Below are 16,240 nucleotides of genomic sequence, written 5' to 3'. Positions count from 1 at the left end.
CCTGGAATGAGCAGTACAGATTTATATAGCATGTCACAGGTGCTGCAATGAGGGTCAGGACACTGAAAGCAAGGCAGGCAAACCATACAGGAGTCCATACACCCAGTGGCAAATGTGGTGGGGTTTGTCATTCGAAAGGCTGACAACTGTTGAGGAAGAGATGAGACAAGAAAAGACAAGACGACTTTGGTACTACACTGATGTTATTTATAATCTCACTACAGACCTAATTTCTCTTGTAGTTTTAATCCTCCCCATTTTCAGCCAGCAACCTATTATATCGGAAGATATTTGAGATGCTTTGGGAGTAGGGAAATTATTATCCATAAAATATGTAGCTAGTATTATTAGAATAGGCTTTGATTAATTTTGTAGCTGGCAACATTACCCCTGCCTGAAAATGAGATCCATTTACTATCCATATGGAAGTAATTGTGTTAATATCAAAGCTAGTTTCAAAATGAAACAGAGAGGGCTCTACTCCATGTCTCCCGTGTGAAGATTCAGGGATGCAAGCTGATGCTAACACAGGGAATCATCCTGTCCTGTACAAAAACTCTTCATGACTTCAACAGAGTTCTTGGTGGTGTATTTAAGGTACATTCAAATATATAGATGCATTCAAGTAACCTCTTGTTTCAGTCTCACCTCTGATTTGCGTATTGCCTGTGGACAGAGACTAATATTTGTATTTGTACTATGGGTTTGTGCAGCACCAAGCACAGCAGAGCCCTGTTCTCATGTGCAGGTTCATCAATCCAGTAACTATTGACAGCAAAGATACAAGCCCAGCCAGAAATCCCTTTCAGGCTAATTACCCTGTTTGTCTACAGGAGTGATTTTGAAAAGCACTTGGACAAGATTAAACAGACAGCTTTCGTTAATTGAGAACTGTTTGGGCTTCAGGTGCTATAAAGATCCCAGATGCCCCCACATCCACCATCTCTGGCTGCAGCTGGGATCTGCATCTCCCTCTTTATTCCTCATACTAAAAGTTTTCCTCCCTGCAGCCTGTTTGCTGGAGCGCATAGATTCTCTCCTCCTCCTAAGCAGGAGGTGGGCAGGTCTAACTACATTAAATATACAAACATTCAGCGCTCCCTCTCTGCTCCACCAAGGGCTGGTGTGGGCATCGGTGGCCCATCAGCAGCAAAAGCTGAGCAAAGGCTGCCCAAAGGGCTGGGGGAAGGGTGAAAACAGCAGCAGCAGCAGCAGCAGCAGCAGCAGCAGCAACAAATAAACCCAGCAGCCAAACCGCCCCGTAGGAAAGGGGAGAGGAGCAAGCAGGAGAGCCCACGAGCCTGTGCATTTCGTGTCTTTACAGGAGCTTTCTGCAGCCCTTACGCATCTCTTGCCAGTGTATGTGCATCAGTGTCCCGGGGAAGAGCATCCTTTTAGGAGGAAGAGCTGGAAATCAGTCAGAAGAGAAAAGAAAAAAAAACAACCAAACTCCCCACCAGCTATTACCCCTTCCCAGAGGAAGGTGAGAGGGAGAGAGAGAAAGGAATTTAAGGGAATGAAGCTGGAGGATCCAGAGGCTCAGAGAGGAAAAGTTGCCCTGACGGGAGACTCTGCGTACTAGAGCCTGAGCTCTGCTCCACAATGGGAATTCTCGTGTCTAAAAGAAACCTCCTCCTCCTGCTGTGTGCCAGCATCTTCCCCGGTAAGTTTGAGAAAGCTCTTCTACCCCTGCTCTGCTTTTTAGCTCTTTTATCCCTTAACCACCTCAAAGGCATGCTGCAAAGACTGGTCCCTGTGAATAAGGAATTTCCCCCATTCCTGCATCTTCCTGCCCCATCATTGCAGGTCCCCTAAATACCAGCCTCTGCTGAGCAACGCTTTGCTTTTATTTTCTGCTCCTTGCCTGATTTGATGGGGAAAGGGTTAAAGCTGCGGTGGGGAAGGGGACAGGAGGGAGAATACAGGAGGGGTTCAGCATCCTGCTTCTTGCCTGGGTTTTTCTTCCCTGGGTAAAGTGTGTTAATGTGTCTCCGGGCTACAGCTCCGGCTGGGGAGAGCGCAGCCAGCGCTTGGCTAATGCTTCCCTTTGTATAATCCAGGGCAGCTAAAGACTAAGTAGGAGCCATATTCCATGAGGGATGCGGGGAGAGCCCCCGGCTCCCTCTCCCCGCCATCCATGGTGAATGATGCATCTGTGTGCAGCTGGCACAGGAGTGCAGCCCTCCCCCCGGCAGCCCCCTGGAAGAAGGGTGGCCTTCATTTTTAATAACTAACAGGCACCCACAACAGTTCCTGTAGTATACGTGAAGGGTCAGGGCTGCTCCTTAGGGCTTCCAACTTTTAAAGTTATTGAGGAAAACCGTGGTCTTGTTATCCAGTTTCTGCTGTCCTCCATCCTCTTCCTTCACCCATCATTTTTGTGAAAGACCAGCTATGAAGGTTAGTTTGAAGAGCTGAATTTCAGTCTGCCTTTTTTCCCTAATGCATTTGATGCCAGTTTTTGTGTGTAAATCTGATCCACCATCCCTAACTCCCAGCAGAAGTTTGCTTTTTCCTTTTTGGTTTGCTCTTCTAGCACCCCTCTTCCCTGCTTGCCGACTTCAGTGCTAGAAACTTGCCACAACGTGACCATAAAATTTAGACCAGATTCAAGGGAGAACAGCCCATGCAGTGTTTTTCAAATGGTATTACTGATGCCCCCACTTTCTTCAGATCAATCCTGCTTTGCAATAGAAACCCTACACTGGGAATTGGCCACGGTGGTTGGATAGGGTGAGAAATACGTGGCAATGCCTGGGGTAGAGGGGAGGCAAGTCACCAAGGGGGCATCACCCTCCCATGTGTCCCTACTTGCCCACTGCTGGGGTTGGCCTGGGGCTGCTCCTCGGGGCAGGCTTCAGCTATGCCACCGCTTGGAGCTGCATGTGTTTCATGCCATTGTGCCTCGTGCCTTCCCCACAGCCTTCGGTCATGTGGAAACACGAGCCCACGCGGAAGAGCGTCTCCTGAAGAAACTCTTCTCTGGTTATAACAAGTGGTCCCGTCCCGTTGCCAACATTTCAGATGTCGTACTCGTCCGCTTCGGCTTGTCCATTGCCCAGCTCATCGATGTTGTAAGTGCAACAAGTGGCCAAGATTAACCGTGTTGGGGTGTGAGGAGAGGCTCCTGGTGCATGTGGGTTTTACTGGCTGATCCAGGGTTGGGGTGGGAAGACTTTGCTCTCAGCAGGGAAGAGTTGTCACGCAGAGAGCTCTGCTGGAATGAGGGATGAGTCATGTGTGTCGCTGGTCATCGAAGTGTATCATTTTTTCTTCATTTACTATAGGCAAAATCCCAAATGCCTTATCAAAACCTGTGGGACTGATCAGAGTAGCGCAGTGGAGCAGCTGGTATAAATGCCAGAGAGTCCTGGCTAAGGGAAAAACCAAATAGCTGATTTGGAATTCAAGCTGTAATTATTAACACTAATTTACACAAGCTAAAAGGAAGAGTGGTTTAAGCATCTCTGGAAGATAGCTTGTCTGGAGAGCTTTCTGCAAATTAAAGTTTTGAGGGTTTTTAGCTAATCTGGCAGATGTTAACAAGAAAATTGTTTCAGAACGTTTGCTCAAATAGAAGTTACATGTGTACAAACTGCATAAGCTGTTTACAAAACGGAGTGGTTTACACTCCGGACTGATGAGCACTGAAATGTTATTTAAAGGATTACTGTATCACAGTGAGCTGGGGTCAAGTGTCGAATCCAAAGGAGATCCCTGCGGGGCTTGCGGATGTTAAGCATACACACAGGCTTTCCAGCTGGTGCAGATCTTGCTCCTGCATGCTCCTCTCTCCTGTCCCCGTCTGCACACAACTCTTCACAGGACAGTGTGTTTGTGTCGGTACAAGTACCAGCATCACTCTCGGAGGCTCTGTGCTGCTTTTTACTGTCTTTGTGTGGCCCAGTAAAAAGTGTGATAATGGGAAGTGGAATGGAACTTAAAGACATTGCTGATGTGGAACAATCATAACAGATGACTGTCCACAATATTTTATATTTTGAGATAAGAGTTTGGAGATGCAGAGGAAACAGAGCCAAGGTGGTGCAGGAGGTGGGAAATCAAATAAACTAGTTGCTGGACAGTTGCATCTCCTTGTGCTCAGGCCATCGGCTTCCACCTCAGCAGCACAGACATGGTCTCCTGTTCCCCTCCTCTCTCTTACGTCAGCCTGAGGGATCCAGGGCTGTTTGCAGTTGCTAATGTTGAAGTTGTACGGTTCTCATCTGAATAATTGATAAGACTAAAGATGAGACATTAGTGACTGTGGAGGCATGAGAGAGACTTTCCATTATGCAGCTGCTGAATTGTGGAAGAGGGAGGATCGATACACCTGCTTCATAGTGCTTTTCTCAGTTTACTTAAGGAGAATTAATCTTCTTAAAATCATGTCAGTGGTTAGAAGTGCAACTAGCAGGCAGTTCCATGCTGGGGCCGGTGGGTACGGCTGGAGGAGAGCTCTCACGCCCTCCTGCCCCATTCCATGTGGCTGGGGACTGATGACACCCCCTGCCACCACTGCAGCACTTCAGCTGTCTCTCCTCCTTCCTGACAGTGACACTGTTTTGGTGCAAGCCCTGCTGCAATTTCTAGACCTGACATTCAGCTTCCAACGACAAGAAGTCTGAAAGAGAAATCAGAGCCGTATTCAACTCCCAGCTCCTGCTGACAAAAGCTGGGGGTGGGGTGGGGGCGTGGGGATGGGACGACACACAAAAATCAATGTGGAACTTGACATCCCTGCATGTCCTTACCTCACCGTGGTGTGCTGAGGGTTTTCTGAGCCCAGAAAAAAGTGCTAAGGGATCAAGGATATGTCTAGGAGCAGCCACTGAGAAACACATCTGGCCTTCTCAGCCCATGTCTCTGCAGGACCTCATGTGCTGTGTTCACCTTGAGAAGAGAGGCCAGGCAGGGCAACACCACCGTCTGCTGCAGCCTCTGGGCTGGCTCCGTGCAGAACTCAGCCGTGCAGGCGCAGGAGACTCATCAGCACATCGCAAACCCCCTGTGAGATAAAGCCATGGACCAGAGTCCTGCTTCGCTCAAGTCGGGAGGGTGGTAGAGCCCTCGGCTGTACTGATGCGCAGGAGTTTCCACCAGGGGTATGCACCCAGCCAGGGAGGGAAATGCCAGTAAAGGGTAGCACCTGCAGGACTGGGATCCCCAGTGCAGGGACTGTGGTGGTGACCCTGAGATGCTTGAATTGCAAAGCTGTAAGAGAAGCAGATGCTCAAGGGTTGGTTCAGTCCAGGGCATGGCAGCCTCCTCCTGTGGCATTCCTCATCTCCCATCAGCACCCAAGAAGACAGCTGCATGATTTCCCTTTCTTTCTTTGTTTAACAACAAACAAAATTTGAATGTTTTTTTAATTTCTCCTTCCTCCGTGTGCTTCTGGTCCCTAACCCCGGACAAGGGTATCTCTGATCACGTTTTACACTTGGTGCCACAACAGCAGTGCAGATGCTCAGCGAGGGGAAGGCACAGCACCCACCCACCCCAGCCCAAATGTCCTGGGTTTAATGATCAGAATTAATCCTGAACTGCCACAAGAGCAAGGTTAACAACAAACAGTTTGCTTTCAAATTGAGCCCTGTCAGTTCTGCAGCTGACCAGAGAGAGAGAGAAAAGAAACAACCACATGAAAAAGCTCCAGGCTCTGGTGTGACACTTGAATCAGACCAGCACTAGGCTCTGCCCCGCATAATTGGTCTTAGTTATTTACACAGGGGTTGTAACAAGCATGCAAGGCAAGCAGCAAGCAGTAATTAGTCCTACTACAGTGCTGCCAGCATTATACCTGCATTATATTATTTAAAAGTATTTATATAGTATAGTTTTACCTTTCCATACTTTCTGTACTTCAAGCTGGGAGAAAGTCTACCAACAGACAGCATGGGTATACCTATGAGTAAAACCATAAATAAGCCCCAGAGCAGCTTGGGTTTATTCAGAAAACCCAACCCATAGCACTCTAAGTTCATGTAGTTGGTAGAAGGATGAACACTGCTGAGCTTCATGTTCCCAGAGCTGTATTCACGGATGATGTTTCACATCTAAACTAAACACTACTTGCAGATGATGCTGAGCACTCACAGGTGTGAGTAAGGAGATCTGTATCCCTCGTTCCCCTTCCCTCAGTGCTCAGGTCAAAGCCAAGCCGTGGAGCTCTTTCTTCTGCCTGGTCCCATCATTTTAGGCTGAATCCATCAGCAGTGAGAAAAATCCCAATAAATTCAAGTCTGTCTGCTCACAAGACCACTTAGGTGCAGGCTCAGCTGTTCAGCGGTATCAGGCAGCTGTGCCCTGTCCCATGTTAAATGACAGAAACATCTGGTTTTTAATTCCAAGATGGAATTTACATTTATTGCAGAGGTGGTTTATAATTACAGAAATGAAGTACAATTAAGATAAATTTAATGAGTTCCTTGGGCCGCTTCATCTGCTTCTGTAACCATTGTCTGACCTTGCATTTCAGGATGAGAAAAATCAAATGATGACCACGAACGTGTGGGTGAAGCAGGTGGGTGCATTGAAATACATACTTTTCCAAGTTCCTTTTCAGTTTTACAATCTGAACTCTCCCAGCTTTGTAACTGCCTTGTTTTTGGCAGGAGTGGCATGACTACAAACTACGCTGGGACCCCCAAGATTATGAAAATGTCACATCCATCCGCATCCCCTCGGAGCTCATCTGGAGGCCAGATATTGTCCTCTACAACAAGTGAGTGTGAGCACTGTGGCCAGAGGGCAAACCCATCCTTGCAAATGTTCTCTGTCCATGGTGTTAAGGTGTTTCTTGCAATTATTCCTCCTTATTTTATTCTCTGTGGTTGAATTCCATGTAGACTGTCATAATATCTGTCCCAGATGTGCCTTAAATGACATGACTAACATTCATCACAAGGGCTTTGTTCTCCTAATGATCCTTTCCCTGGGCAGCGAGCTTTGTTGGGGGGTGCCAGGTATTGTTTTCTTTTCACATGTCAGATACACAATTAAGCTGGATTTGAGCTTTCAGTCCTCTTCAATTTCATTTCACCAAGGAGCTCTCCCCTAATTCATCACCATCAACTGGAAAAGCCAGTTACTGAGGATAGGCTTAAATAAGGCAAATACGCTGAAACGTCAGACTTGTGTGTCTACAAATACAGGTTTCAGGTCAACCCAATACCATTCTAGAATTATTCTTAAATACATATTTGTTCCTTACCCCGAATGCTCGAAATCCATCTCTTGCATGGACACTTCCTAGGGAGCAGGTGGCTATTTTCTTTCTTTCCTTTGGAGGCTGTTGATATTCTTAGAAAGATTGTCCAAGTGCCAAGACTGTTTTCTCCTTGGCTTATCATACCAGAGCTCTCCAGTCTCCTAGGATGTAGGATATCCCAGTCTCCCTCCACAGCACAGGCTCTAGAGAAAAACGCTGCAAGCATCAAACAAAAACATCTTTGCATGTGATATTTTCTGAGAGAAAACACTCAGAACAGAAGCCAGGCTCATTTTTAATAAAGAGTTGCCTGGTTCTAGTTTGATATGATTTTGCTTTTGTGTTTTGGTGTTTTCTTTTTTTTAAAAAAAAAATATATATATATTTTTGCTGAAGGAGAAATCTGTCCAGGGAATTGTGAGCTTTGGAGACTGTGGACATTGTTATCTTTCCCATTAGCTTGTCTCTGATCCTCAGTGGTGTGGAGTGATTGCAAACCTCTTGAAAATCACTGCATCCTCACATAGCACCTTTCAGAGATTAGACCAATGGAAATAACTAATTCATGGGCACTTGGACCTTCCTATCCTACAGGGACACACTCCAAGCATTAACATTGTATTACAAGTGCCTCACATTGCAGCCAAGAAAGGTGTTCACAGCTTCCACTGGAAAAAATACATGTCCTCGTCCTTCTCATTGCTTAATTAATGGAAATGGTAAGGATTATTATTTTTTGAGCTTCTGGTAGTTGTTGTGGTGGACCATAGTGCCAAAGGAAATAGTGCTACATGAATCTCCGTCACCTATGGGACATCTGTGCTTTAAACCATCTGTTTGCTGGAGCTACCGGTACACAAGAGCCAGCTGTGTCACCTCTGCACCTTGGCTCACCGTGCTCACCCTGGCTGATGGCACCATCCATGCAAGGAGGGCCCTAGCAGTGACAAGGAAGCCCTCAGTACCCTTTTGCGCCCTAGTTATTTTGGGACTTCATGCTAAAAGCAGCCCCCAGAGGTCAGTGGGCACCCAGACCTCTGAGCTGGGTAGCCTTTGGCTTCTGACCCTCTGCCCTGCTGTCCTAGTTTGCTGCTGCTGTCACTCTGGGGAGCAGCTGCCAATCTGCTGGCCGCAGCAGCTATTCCAGAATGTCTTTCTTCTCCTCATCTGGGGTGCGAGTCTTCCAGCATTGCCCACCTTATTGCTTGGCTTGGACTGACTTGCAGGGAGGTCTGGCAGACAGCACGTCTGACTGTGCTGATCACCTGCTGCCGCACATGGAGATCTAGTGCCACAGCTACCTAAATCTGAGCTACTTCTCTCCTTTTATCCATACTTACCATTAATAATCATGCATTCCTCTGTTGGTTGTCATGAGTCTATCATGCATTTTTAATTGGTTACTTTTCTCCATGAATTAAACATGGATGTAGGCGCCAAGCATTAACCAGTCTGTAATGGTTTTCCATTAATTCTATACCTCTTTGCAGATATATTTGCCCATGCTTTTTCACCCAATCTTATGTAAACTCTTTTCTGCCCTGGGATATACTTCTCTCTTCTACCTAACTTCCTATCGAACACATCTGAAGCTGCAGTCAGTATCTTAGCTGCACTGCTCTAACAACCAGGTTTCATGGGGTTTAGGGGTTGCAGGGCAATGTGGTGCAAATGCGATGCCTGCAAGGCAAAACTGGTAGCAAGATGGGACACCAAGATGAGGCTCTTCTGCATGGCAGCTCACCGGCTGCATAACCAGTGTTTGTCCTTGTGGGCATCTCAGCTAGGAGTGTTTCAGAAAGCAAGGTTTTGCAAAGACAGCGACTAGTCATGGGTGATGGTGACAAGGATTTCATCTCATATTGTGCATATATATATTATATATATATATATAGTTCAGCGGGAATTTAAAGCAGATGCACATAATTCTGGGTCCCTGAGAGCAAAAGAATGTGCACAGAGACCTCAGTAGAAGACAGAGAATGGCCACACTGGCCTTTTACACTCTTCAGGCTTTTTCATGTGAGCTATTTATTGCTCATCACATGCTCTGGCAGAAGCATGGCATTTCTGTTTGGGATGGTATCCTTTGGAAAGGAGACTTTCTGGACAGGAGATTATACAAATGCCCTTCTGTTTTCACCTTGGGGTATATATAGAAATGGTGAAATTTAAATTGATTTGAGATTTACATCTTTAAGGAAACCTAACCCCTTGTTGTGAGGTTATTCCCATATCTAAGCTCATTATTGTCAAAAACTTCCATTTATCCACTCTAGAGGCCCAAATTAAATCAGTAAACTCAGCTGGTTTGGCCTAGAGAGTATCTGTGGTTGTCAACATTCATAAGGAATCTAAAACCAAATTAATATCCCACAGGGAAATTAATATGCTGTTGAATTTTCAGGCTTGATGAGATAAGTTCCAAGGCTCTGCAAATAGTTTCTACTAAATGTGACAAAACTTATGTATAACAGAGGAATATGAGTTAATAGTGAAGCAACAAAGCCTCTTCTTTGCCAAGGGCAGCTGTCCCTCAGATGAGGCTGTAAATGCTCTGAAGACACTTCCAAATAATTTATAAATGAATTATCTAATCTGCGTTGACTTATTTTCCCATTCATGAATGGATTCAAAGCACATTTTAGTTTTCCTTTGTATATTTAAAGTATATTAAAAAAAAATCAACAAAAAACCACACCCAAACCCCACATTGTTGTCTAATCAGGGAATAAGCTATTGGGGCTGAATTTTGATTTTCTTTTCACTTCTCCACTGCTCTGTTGAACTGTTTGGACCCCATGCAACACAGAAATGCCAGAGGAGAAAACTCTGTAACTGCGGGCAGGTGCTCCAGCTGCTCAGAGTTGCCTGGCAGAATACAGGACCATGTTCTTGAGCCTAATGGATGGGCAGGGAACTTGACATGTGAGCTTCACTGGCTAGTTTCCAACGTTGATATCCATGATAACATCATGACATTTGCCTTCTCTAGCCTGATGATTGTAAAACCTGGGAGGAAGCTACTGGGAACATTCAGACTTTGAAATTGTCGTCTTTTTCAATATTTTCTGGTGTTAGCTGTTCCAAAAATTAATCCCTGCCTTAGACTCCATAGTCATAAAATAAACTAAAAAAAACCAAACAAACCACAAAAAAAACCCAAAAACAACCCAAAACCCCAAGATCATACATGAAGGGTGTTCAAATACAACTTTCTGTAATTAGGAGTAGGAACTATCTTGAGGAACTCACCCAGTGATAATATGGTCACAAAGGACTACGGGACTGGGTTAGGAGATGATCTGGCAGGCAGCATTTGAAAACGATGAAAAGGCAGAGTTCTTTTGAACTACACTATAGCAGCTTGTTCTTTTGAACTATACTATGATATCTGCAACCAGCGAGACTTCTGGAGTAACACTGGTTTCCTGACTCATCCCAAAGCTGTTTGGAGGCGAAATACCAGAAAATGCCCTGGACTAACCTTTGAAATATTGGAAACATTCTTGACATTTTTATTTGTGCGTATGTGTGCACTTGCATGGATCTTGTCATTTTGCACCAGTTTGTTCCTATAACAGGCCCATAATCACTACTTCACACTTAAGTTTTCCTGATTCTTCTGGGAGGAATTTAAATGATTTCTGGAGAGGCATTGTATCTCTAGATGCTTTTGAAGTTTGCTGCCAAGCTCTACCCAGTGCTACAGGAACTGATAGAAAGAAATCTGTGAGAGGGATCTCTCTGGTGGGCTGTTGCTGTGTTAGCATTCAAGGACTTCTCCTACCCTTATGCTAAGGACAGAGCTAGAGTTCTGCCTCCAAACTGCTGACAAGGATTCTTGGCAAAGGGAAGAATTGAAGCAAAACACATGAATTCAGCGGTGTTAGAGCCTTCTGAGAAACTTGTGCTCATTTCTTTGGTGTAGCACAGCCACTTCTGAGGCAGGTGCCTATTTTAATGAGGAACAACCAAAACATCACTGATTTCTAAACATCTGAAGGAAGGAAAACCTGGGAAGTGACCTGAAGAAATCACATCAGTGCACAGACACCTCCATCTACATACCCAAGATGTTTTGTACCCCAGTTGCCAAGAGCTTGGAGATATTTAAAACCCAACTGGGCAAGGTCCTGATCCTCTTGTAGCTGACCCTGCTTTGAGCAGGGTCTAGCTTTGGACTAGGCAATCTCCAGAGGTTCCTTCCAACCTGTGCATTTGTAGTTATCAAGGTTCCTTCCAGCCTGTGCATTTGTAGTTATCATTTTGGTAGCACAAAACAATCGTTAAGCAAAATATTCTCTGGTTTGCCTTTAGAGAATATTTTAATCTGAACATTACAGAAGCACATCTTTAATGCATACCAAAGGGTGCAGGGCATGGTCTTTAAAGGAGTCTTGAAACTGCAGTTTTTCTCAGTTACTGCTGTTTCATGAAAAATGCTTTAAATGAGGTCATTCTAGCTTTATCCATATGTGTATATAGCTAATTTTCAGGGTTTTAAAGCTCCGTTTGGATTTAAATTGTATCATCAGAAATTAAAATAAATGTGTGCCTCATTTACATGCATTCTGAAAACATTTAATTTTGTGAGGTGATGTATCTCCCAACTGCAGGGAAAATAGAAATGGGGAAAAAAAAGAAAAAAGATTCTTCATCAGCAGAGCTTTTTAATGAAATATGGTAGATGACTGCCAGTAAAACAATGTCATTCTTGAACCTCATAAACTTAGAGGGTTTTAGAGGAACAGCCTTTATTCTCGAAATGAGAAATCAGCGGCTGCAGAACACAGCATCGCTATTTCCTTGGCAAAAAAATAAGCAACTGTCTTCTCTCTTTATTGCTGTGCACTGTTGTATTTGACATGAAAATATAAGAGCTCCAGTACTTTATTACTGACAGATTTTTAGAGCTGTCAGGTCAGAGTAATCAGGAGAGCCTGACTATCTTAATTCCCATGTTCTTGTGATGTTTACCTTGCACTTGCTCGTTCTTCCAAACGGTTTCTCATGACAACTGTCGCAACGCGGTGGTCTGGACTGAATGAGCTGAAAATGCGCTACCACTGTAAAGGAACGCCTGCAGATTTTCTCTGTCCCACTGTATCACATCTCCCACCTTCCTGTGTAAGGGAATATTCATGTTATGCAGTCAGGGTTGTTGGTACAACTTGGCCAGGATTGGGTTTTCATGCAGCAAAGCTTTCCACGAGAAAACAGGAATTCCCCAGTCTCCTAACTGCAGGCTTCATTTGCAGTCGGCTGTCTCACTGTCATCCCTTAGAGGAGGCTGGGGAAAGGCTTTGGAAGACCGTCAAGAGCCAGGTGATCATTTTGCTCCCTCTCTCATGTCAAAAGGATCAGGATGAAAGCCTCACCCAGGATCAAAGCATCCCTCTAGGTGCACCCCACATCGTCAGGGCACCAGCAAGCATAGCTTCCAATCCAGTAAGCATATGCTTGAAGGTCCGGTGTGGGTGGTAGGCTTTGGGAAGGCAAAAATACATGTATGCATGAAGGCTTAGGAAAACCGCGAACACCTGTGCACGTTAATAGCTGGCTTGGGTACAGCCTGTGTACAGCAGCTTGGCTAATGTGCCCTGCTTACAAACTGCTGAAGTATCTCTACGTTGAACTGCAATGAGAAGTTCAAACATGCCCAGTAAAGTCAGGAATTACTTCACAGCCCTGTTAGGCTGGTGAGGGAGAAGCAGGAGCATCCCAGGGTATTTTATGGCTCCTCAGAGTCATTATTTGACTCTCAAATGCATGGAGCCATTCTGTTGCTGGTTACACACCTGCCATGGCACTGTAGACAAAATCCACCTTGGAAGACAGTACCAGTGTTATTTGTAATAATGTGTGAGCCAAAGAGGACCCACAACAATGCTGTTTAGGCAATAAATTAAAAAATAATTTCCTCATCAAAGAAGCAGGTCAATCATGGAAATAATTGACACGAGATCTGCAGCATCCCACTTGGTTACATCAGTGCTTGCAAAAGAGAGGCGTGTGGCTAGTCACGCAAGGACTGCAAAACTGCCAGACGTTTCTGGAGATGAAACACAATTACATGAATTATTATTGTTCCTGGATGAATTTTTAGCAAGAGTTTCATGCCCTTTCCCAACACCTTCCAAAAGGAGAAACACACGTCTGTGTTGTTTACCCAGCCACTTACACATTGCTCTACCTAAGAAGGAAAACACTAGTGGATGCTCGTTATCCCTTTTCTGTAATGTATAAACACATTGTTTCATTAATGAATGATTTAATCATGCCTCTGAGATCTCATTAAATGCAGAATTAGATTCCAAATTCCTATTGAGATTTAGAAAGAAAACCAATGAGAACAGCAAACACTGGACTGTCACTTGCTGTGCATGTTTCATGTCTCAATCTGGCTTTATAGTGCAGGCAAAACCCAGGAGGAAAAAATAAATATGGTTTTCATCCAAAGCAAGTGGTCCTGGAGTATAAATTAGACTTAAGAAAGAACAGGTAAGAAAGAAGTTGCATGGATGGTACAATGGCATTGCTCAGTTTTACTTGCATTGGAGTAAAACACAGGGGTGGTTTTGCCTTGATCCTTTTGAGACAGCAATCTGGGTTTGTACATATTTTTAGCTTTCTTGTCTTAAAATTAAAAAAAAACAAAACAACAACACCACATTTTAAAGCTTTAGAAAAAGTCCAGTTCAGAGGTCAAAAAGCCCTGGGTCCTTCTGTGTTCTTTTGATTTTCAAAAATCTGCCACCAAGAGCAAAGGCTTTCCATTATAGAAACAAAGAAGAATTTAGTAAAAACATGATGGTCCACCACACAGTAATTCTGATTTATTTTTCCATTAATTCATCTAACTTGGAAAATAATCCTAAAAGACAAAGATCTGGGCTGTGACCCTGGGGGCTGGGGACATGTGCCATGTCTGCCCAGATATTGTGTTAGTCAGAACAGCTCACTGAGGGCCGGATCCTGCCACTGTTCCCCAAAATAAGCAATACTTACACCAGCCTCACTGCAAGCCAGTGTGGTCATGGGCTGACAAAGATGCTTCACAGGGCAAGAGGAGATATCAGAAAGTCTGTTTTTTTCCCTTTTTGCATATGAATTAATGGGTGGTCTCCTAAAGAAATAAATTTAGGGAAGTTCCTCTGCCTTCTGCAGCTTGAGGGACCCACCACAACATCCCTGTGTTGTTTATCTTACTGCTGGTGAGGAAGAGGAGAGCTGTGACCCCCGCGCACCCCGTCACCGTGCGGCTGCTGTCAGGGCACATCTGAGCGCTGAAGCAGCAGAGCAGGGCCAAGGGGGGTTGCCAATTGCTGGGAACGCGGCTGCAGGCTGGATGGACTCCAGCCGGGAGGGCTGGGCAGGAGCAGAGAGCTTTCTATCTATATCAGCCTGAATAATTCATCTCAAGTTTTTAGCAGAAGCTCTCCCTCCCCTGCTCAGCTTCCCCTTTGTTTAGCAGCGTTGCTCTTTGCAACTCAGCATCACACAACAGGCTTCTTCCTCTGTATCCCCTAGCTCTGCAGCGGCGCAAGCTGGGTATATAAGACGGTCCCCAATTCCCTCCCTGCTTTTTGGATGCTCTTTTCTTTTGGATTTTCTTTTCTCTGTTCCTGTGGCTAGATATGAGGGCATTGCTCTACAAATAGATCCCACCTGCTTTTTTCAGTTGGGATTTCAAACTTTCAGACATTTGCTCATGATGAAAACCACGCAGCTCTATCCAAAGCTCACTCATATTTTAAAACCTCTTTAACCAGGGTGTTTTATCCAGGTTGTGACTGTCTACGGATCCCCAAATCCTCTGTCTGCAAGTAGAAATCAAGGGAGAGCGAGCAGGTTTGAAGTTTCAGCCAGTCACTGCACAAAGGGGCTGCAGATGTTGGGGCTTGGCTCGTTTTCAGGTGAAGGTGTAATTTTGTGGTTTAAACATCCCGTCTCCAACCACAATGACTATTTGAACATGAACATATGTCACTTGTGCAGCTCTGAGCACTTTGTGTAAGCTTAAGCAGGCTGCAGACACTGCCTGGGGGAAGGACACTGCTGTAGAGAAGGTGCCCATGGACTTGGCCCCAGATGTGGAGTTTACAAGTCACAGTCCATGTCCTCCCTGCGGAGAGCAGGGGAGGAACAGCGCTTCTTCATAGTCATGCAGGGCATTAATTACCTGCTGTGCTAACTGAATCTATTAAGGAGCTAAATTCTTTCCGTGGCCTCCATACACCAGGGCAAGCAGTAGGTTCAACATTTGATGTGTAGTAGCAGAGCTGCAGGTGTGAGGAAGGTGTGGAGCTGTGGCTGGTGATGCTAAGGCAGGTGGAGGACAGGGCTGTCTCCAGGGCTGGGATCCCATTCCTGAAGTTTCTTGGCCTCCCTCCTCTCTCCAACACTGTTACAGCTTGAGTATGGCATTCCTTGGTGGTCTTTCTTCCCCCGAATCCCCAGTGCACTTGCCTTTCCTGTTGCCTTATTTGATTTCCCTCACCCATATCCCAGTCCCCCCGATGGGCTGGAAGCAGCTGGTGTCATGGGTGTGTGGCACGCTGCTGTGGGAAATCAGTGCGCTGATCAGCTGAGAAAAGCAGATCCAAACTGAAAAAATGCTGTTTTATGCAATAGCTTTTTCACTGGCTGGAAAATGGCTTTCTGATATAAAATCCTGGCTTGTTATCTATTTGTCTTATGCTAGCACACAGACCCCAACTGAGAGTCCCTGTAAGAAGACACCGTAAAAGACAGCTCCCTTCCTGACTGGGAAATCAAGAGATTAACTTTCATTATTCCTATTAATAGGATGTTCTTGCTGTTTTTCATGTAAGAGGCTGAATGATTACCCAACACTGTTTCATTTATAGCAGCTGTCACAATTAATTCTGCAGAGCCCACGGCCACGCTACCTGATAGTGGTTCCTCCCACCTCCCTAAAGCAAATTCAAACCTTTCCAGGGAGTTTGGGGGACACCTTAGAGGAAAACTTGCGTACATTCATCTCAAGGACATGACTTATGCAAG

General features: G+C 45.1%; 1 protein-coding gene across 3 annotated transcripts in view; it reads left to right on the top strand.

Annotated features, from left to right (window-relative positions):
• The window catches only part of CHRNA4 (cholinergic receptor nicotinic alpha 4 subunit), a 47,394-nt gene that overhangs the window by 15,727 nt on the left and 15,427 nt on the right, over positions 1–16,240 (top strand). The window contains exons 1-4 of one of the 3 annotated variants that reach the window (XM_080404026.1): positions 1–1,663; positions 2,923–3,074; positions 6,479–6,523; positions 6,615–6,724. The exon at positions 1–1,663 is cut by the window's left edge and continues 15,727 nt beyond it. In XM_080404026.1, the coding sequence (XP_080260152.1) occupies positions 1,603–1,663; positions 2,923–3,074; positions 6,479–6,523; positions 6,615–6,724 (368 nt within the window). In that variant the 5' untranslated portion in view covers positions 1–1,602. The other 2 variants (XM_080404025.1, XM_080404027.1) reach the window with 2 other exon arrangements.

Source organism: Falco punctatus, assembly GCF_963210335.1.
Source record: "Falco punctatus genome assembly, chromosome: 10".
Taxonomy (NCBI): domain Eukaryota; kingdom Metazoa; phylum Chordata; class Aves; order Falconiformes; family Falconidae; genus Falco; species Falco punctatus.
This window is presented reverse-complemented; position numbering and strand designations above follow the sequence as displayed.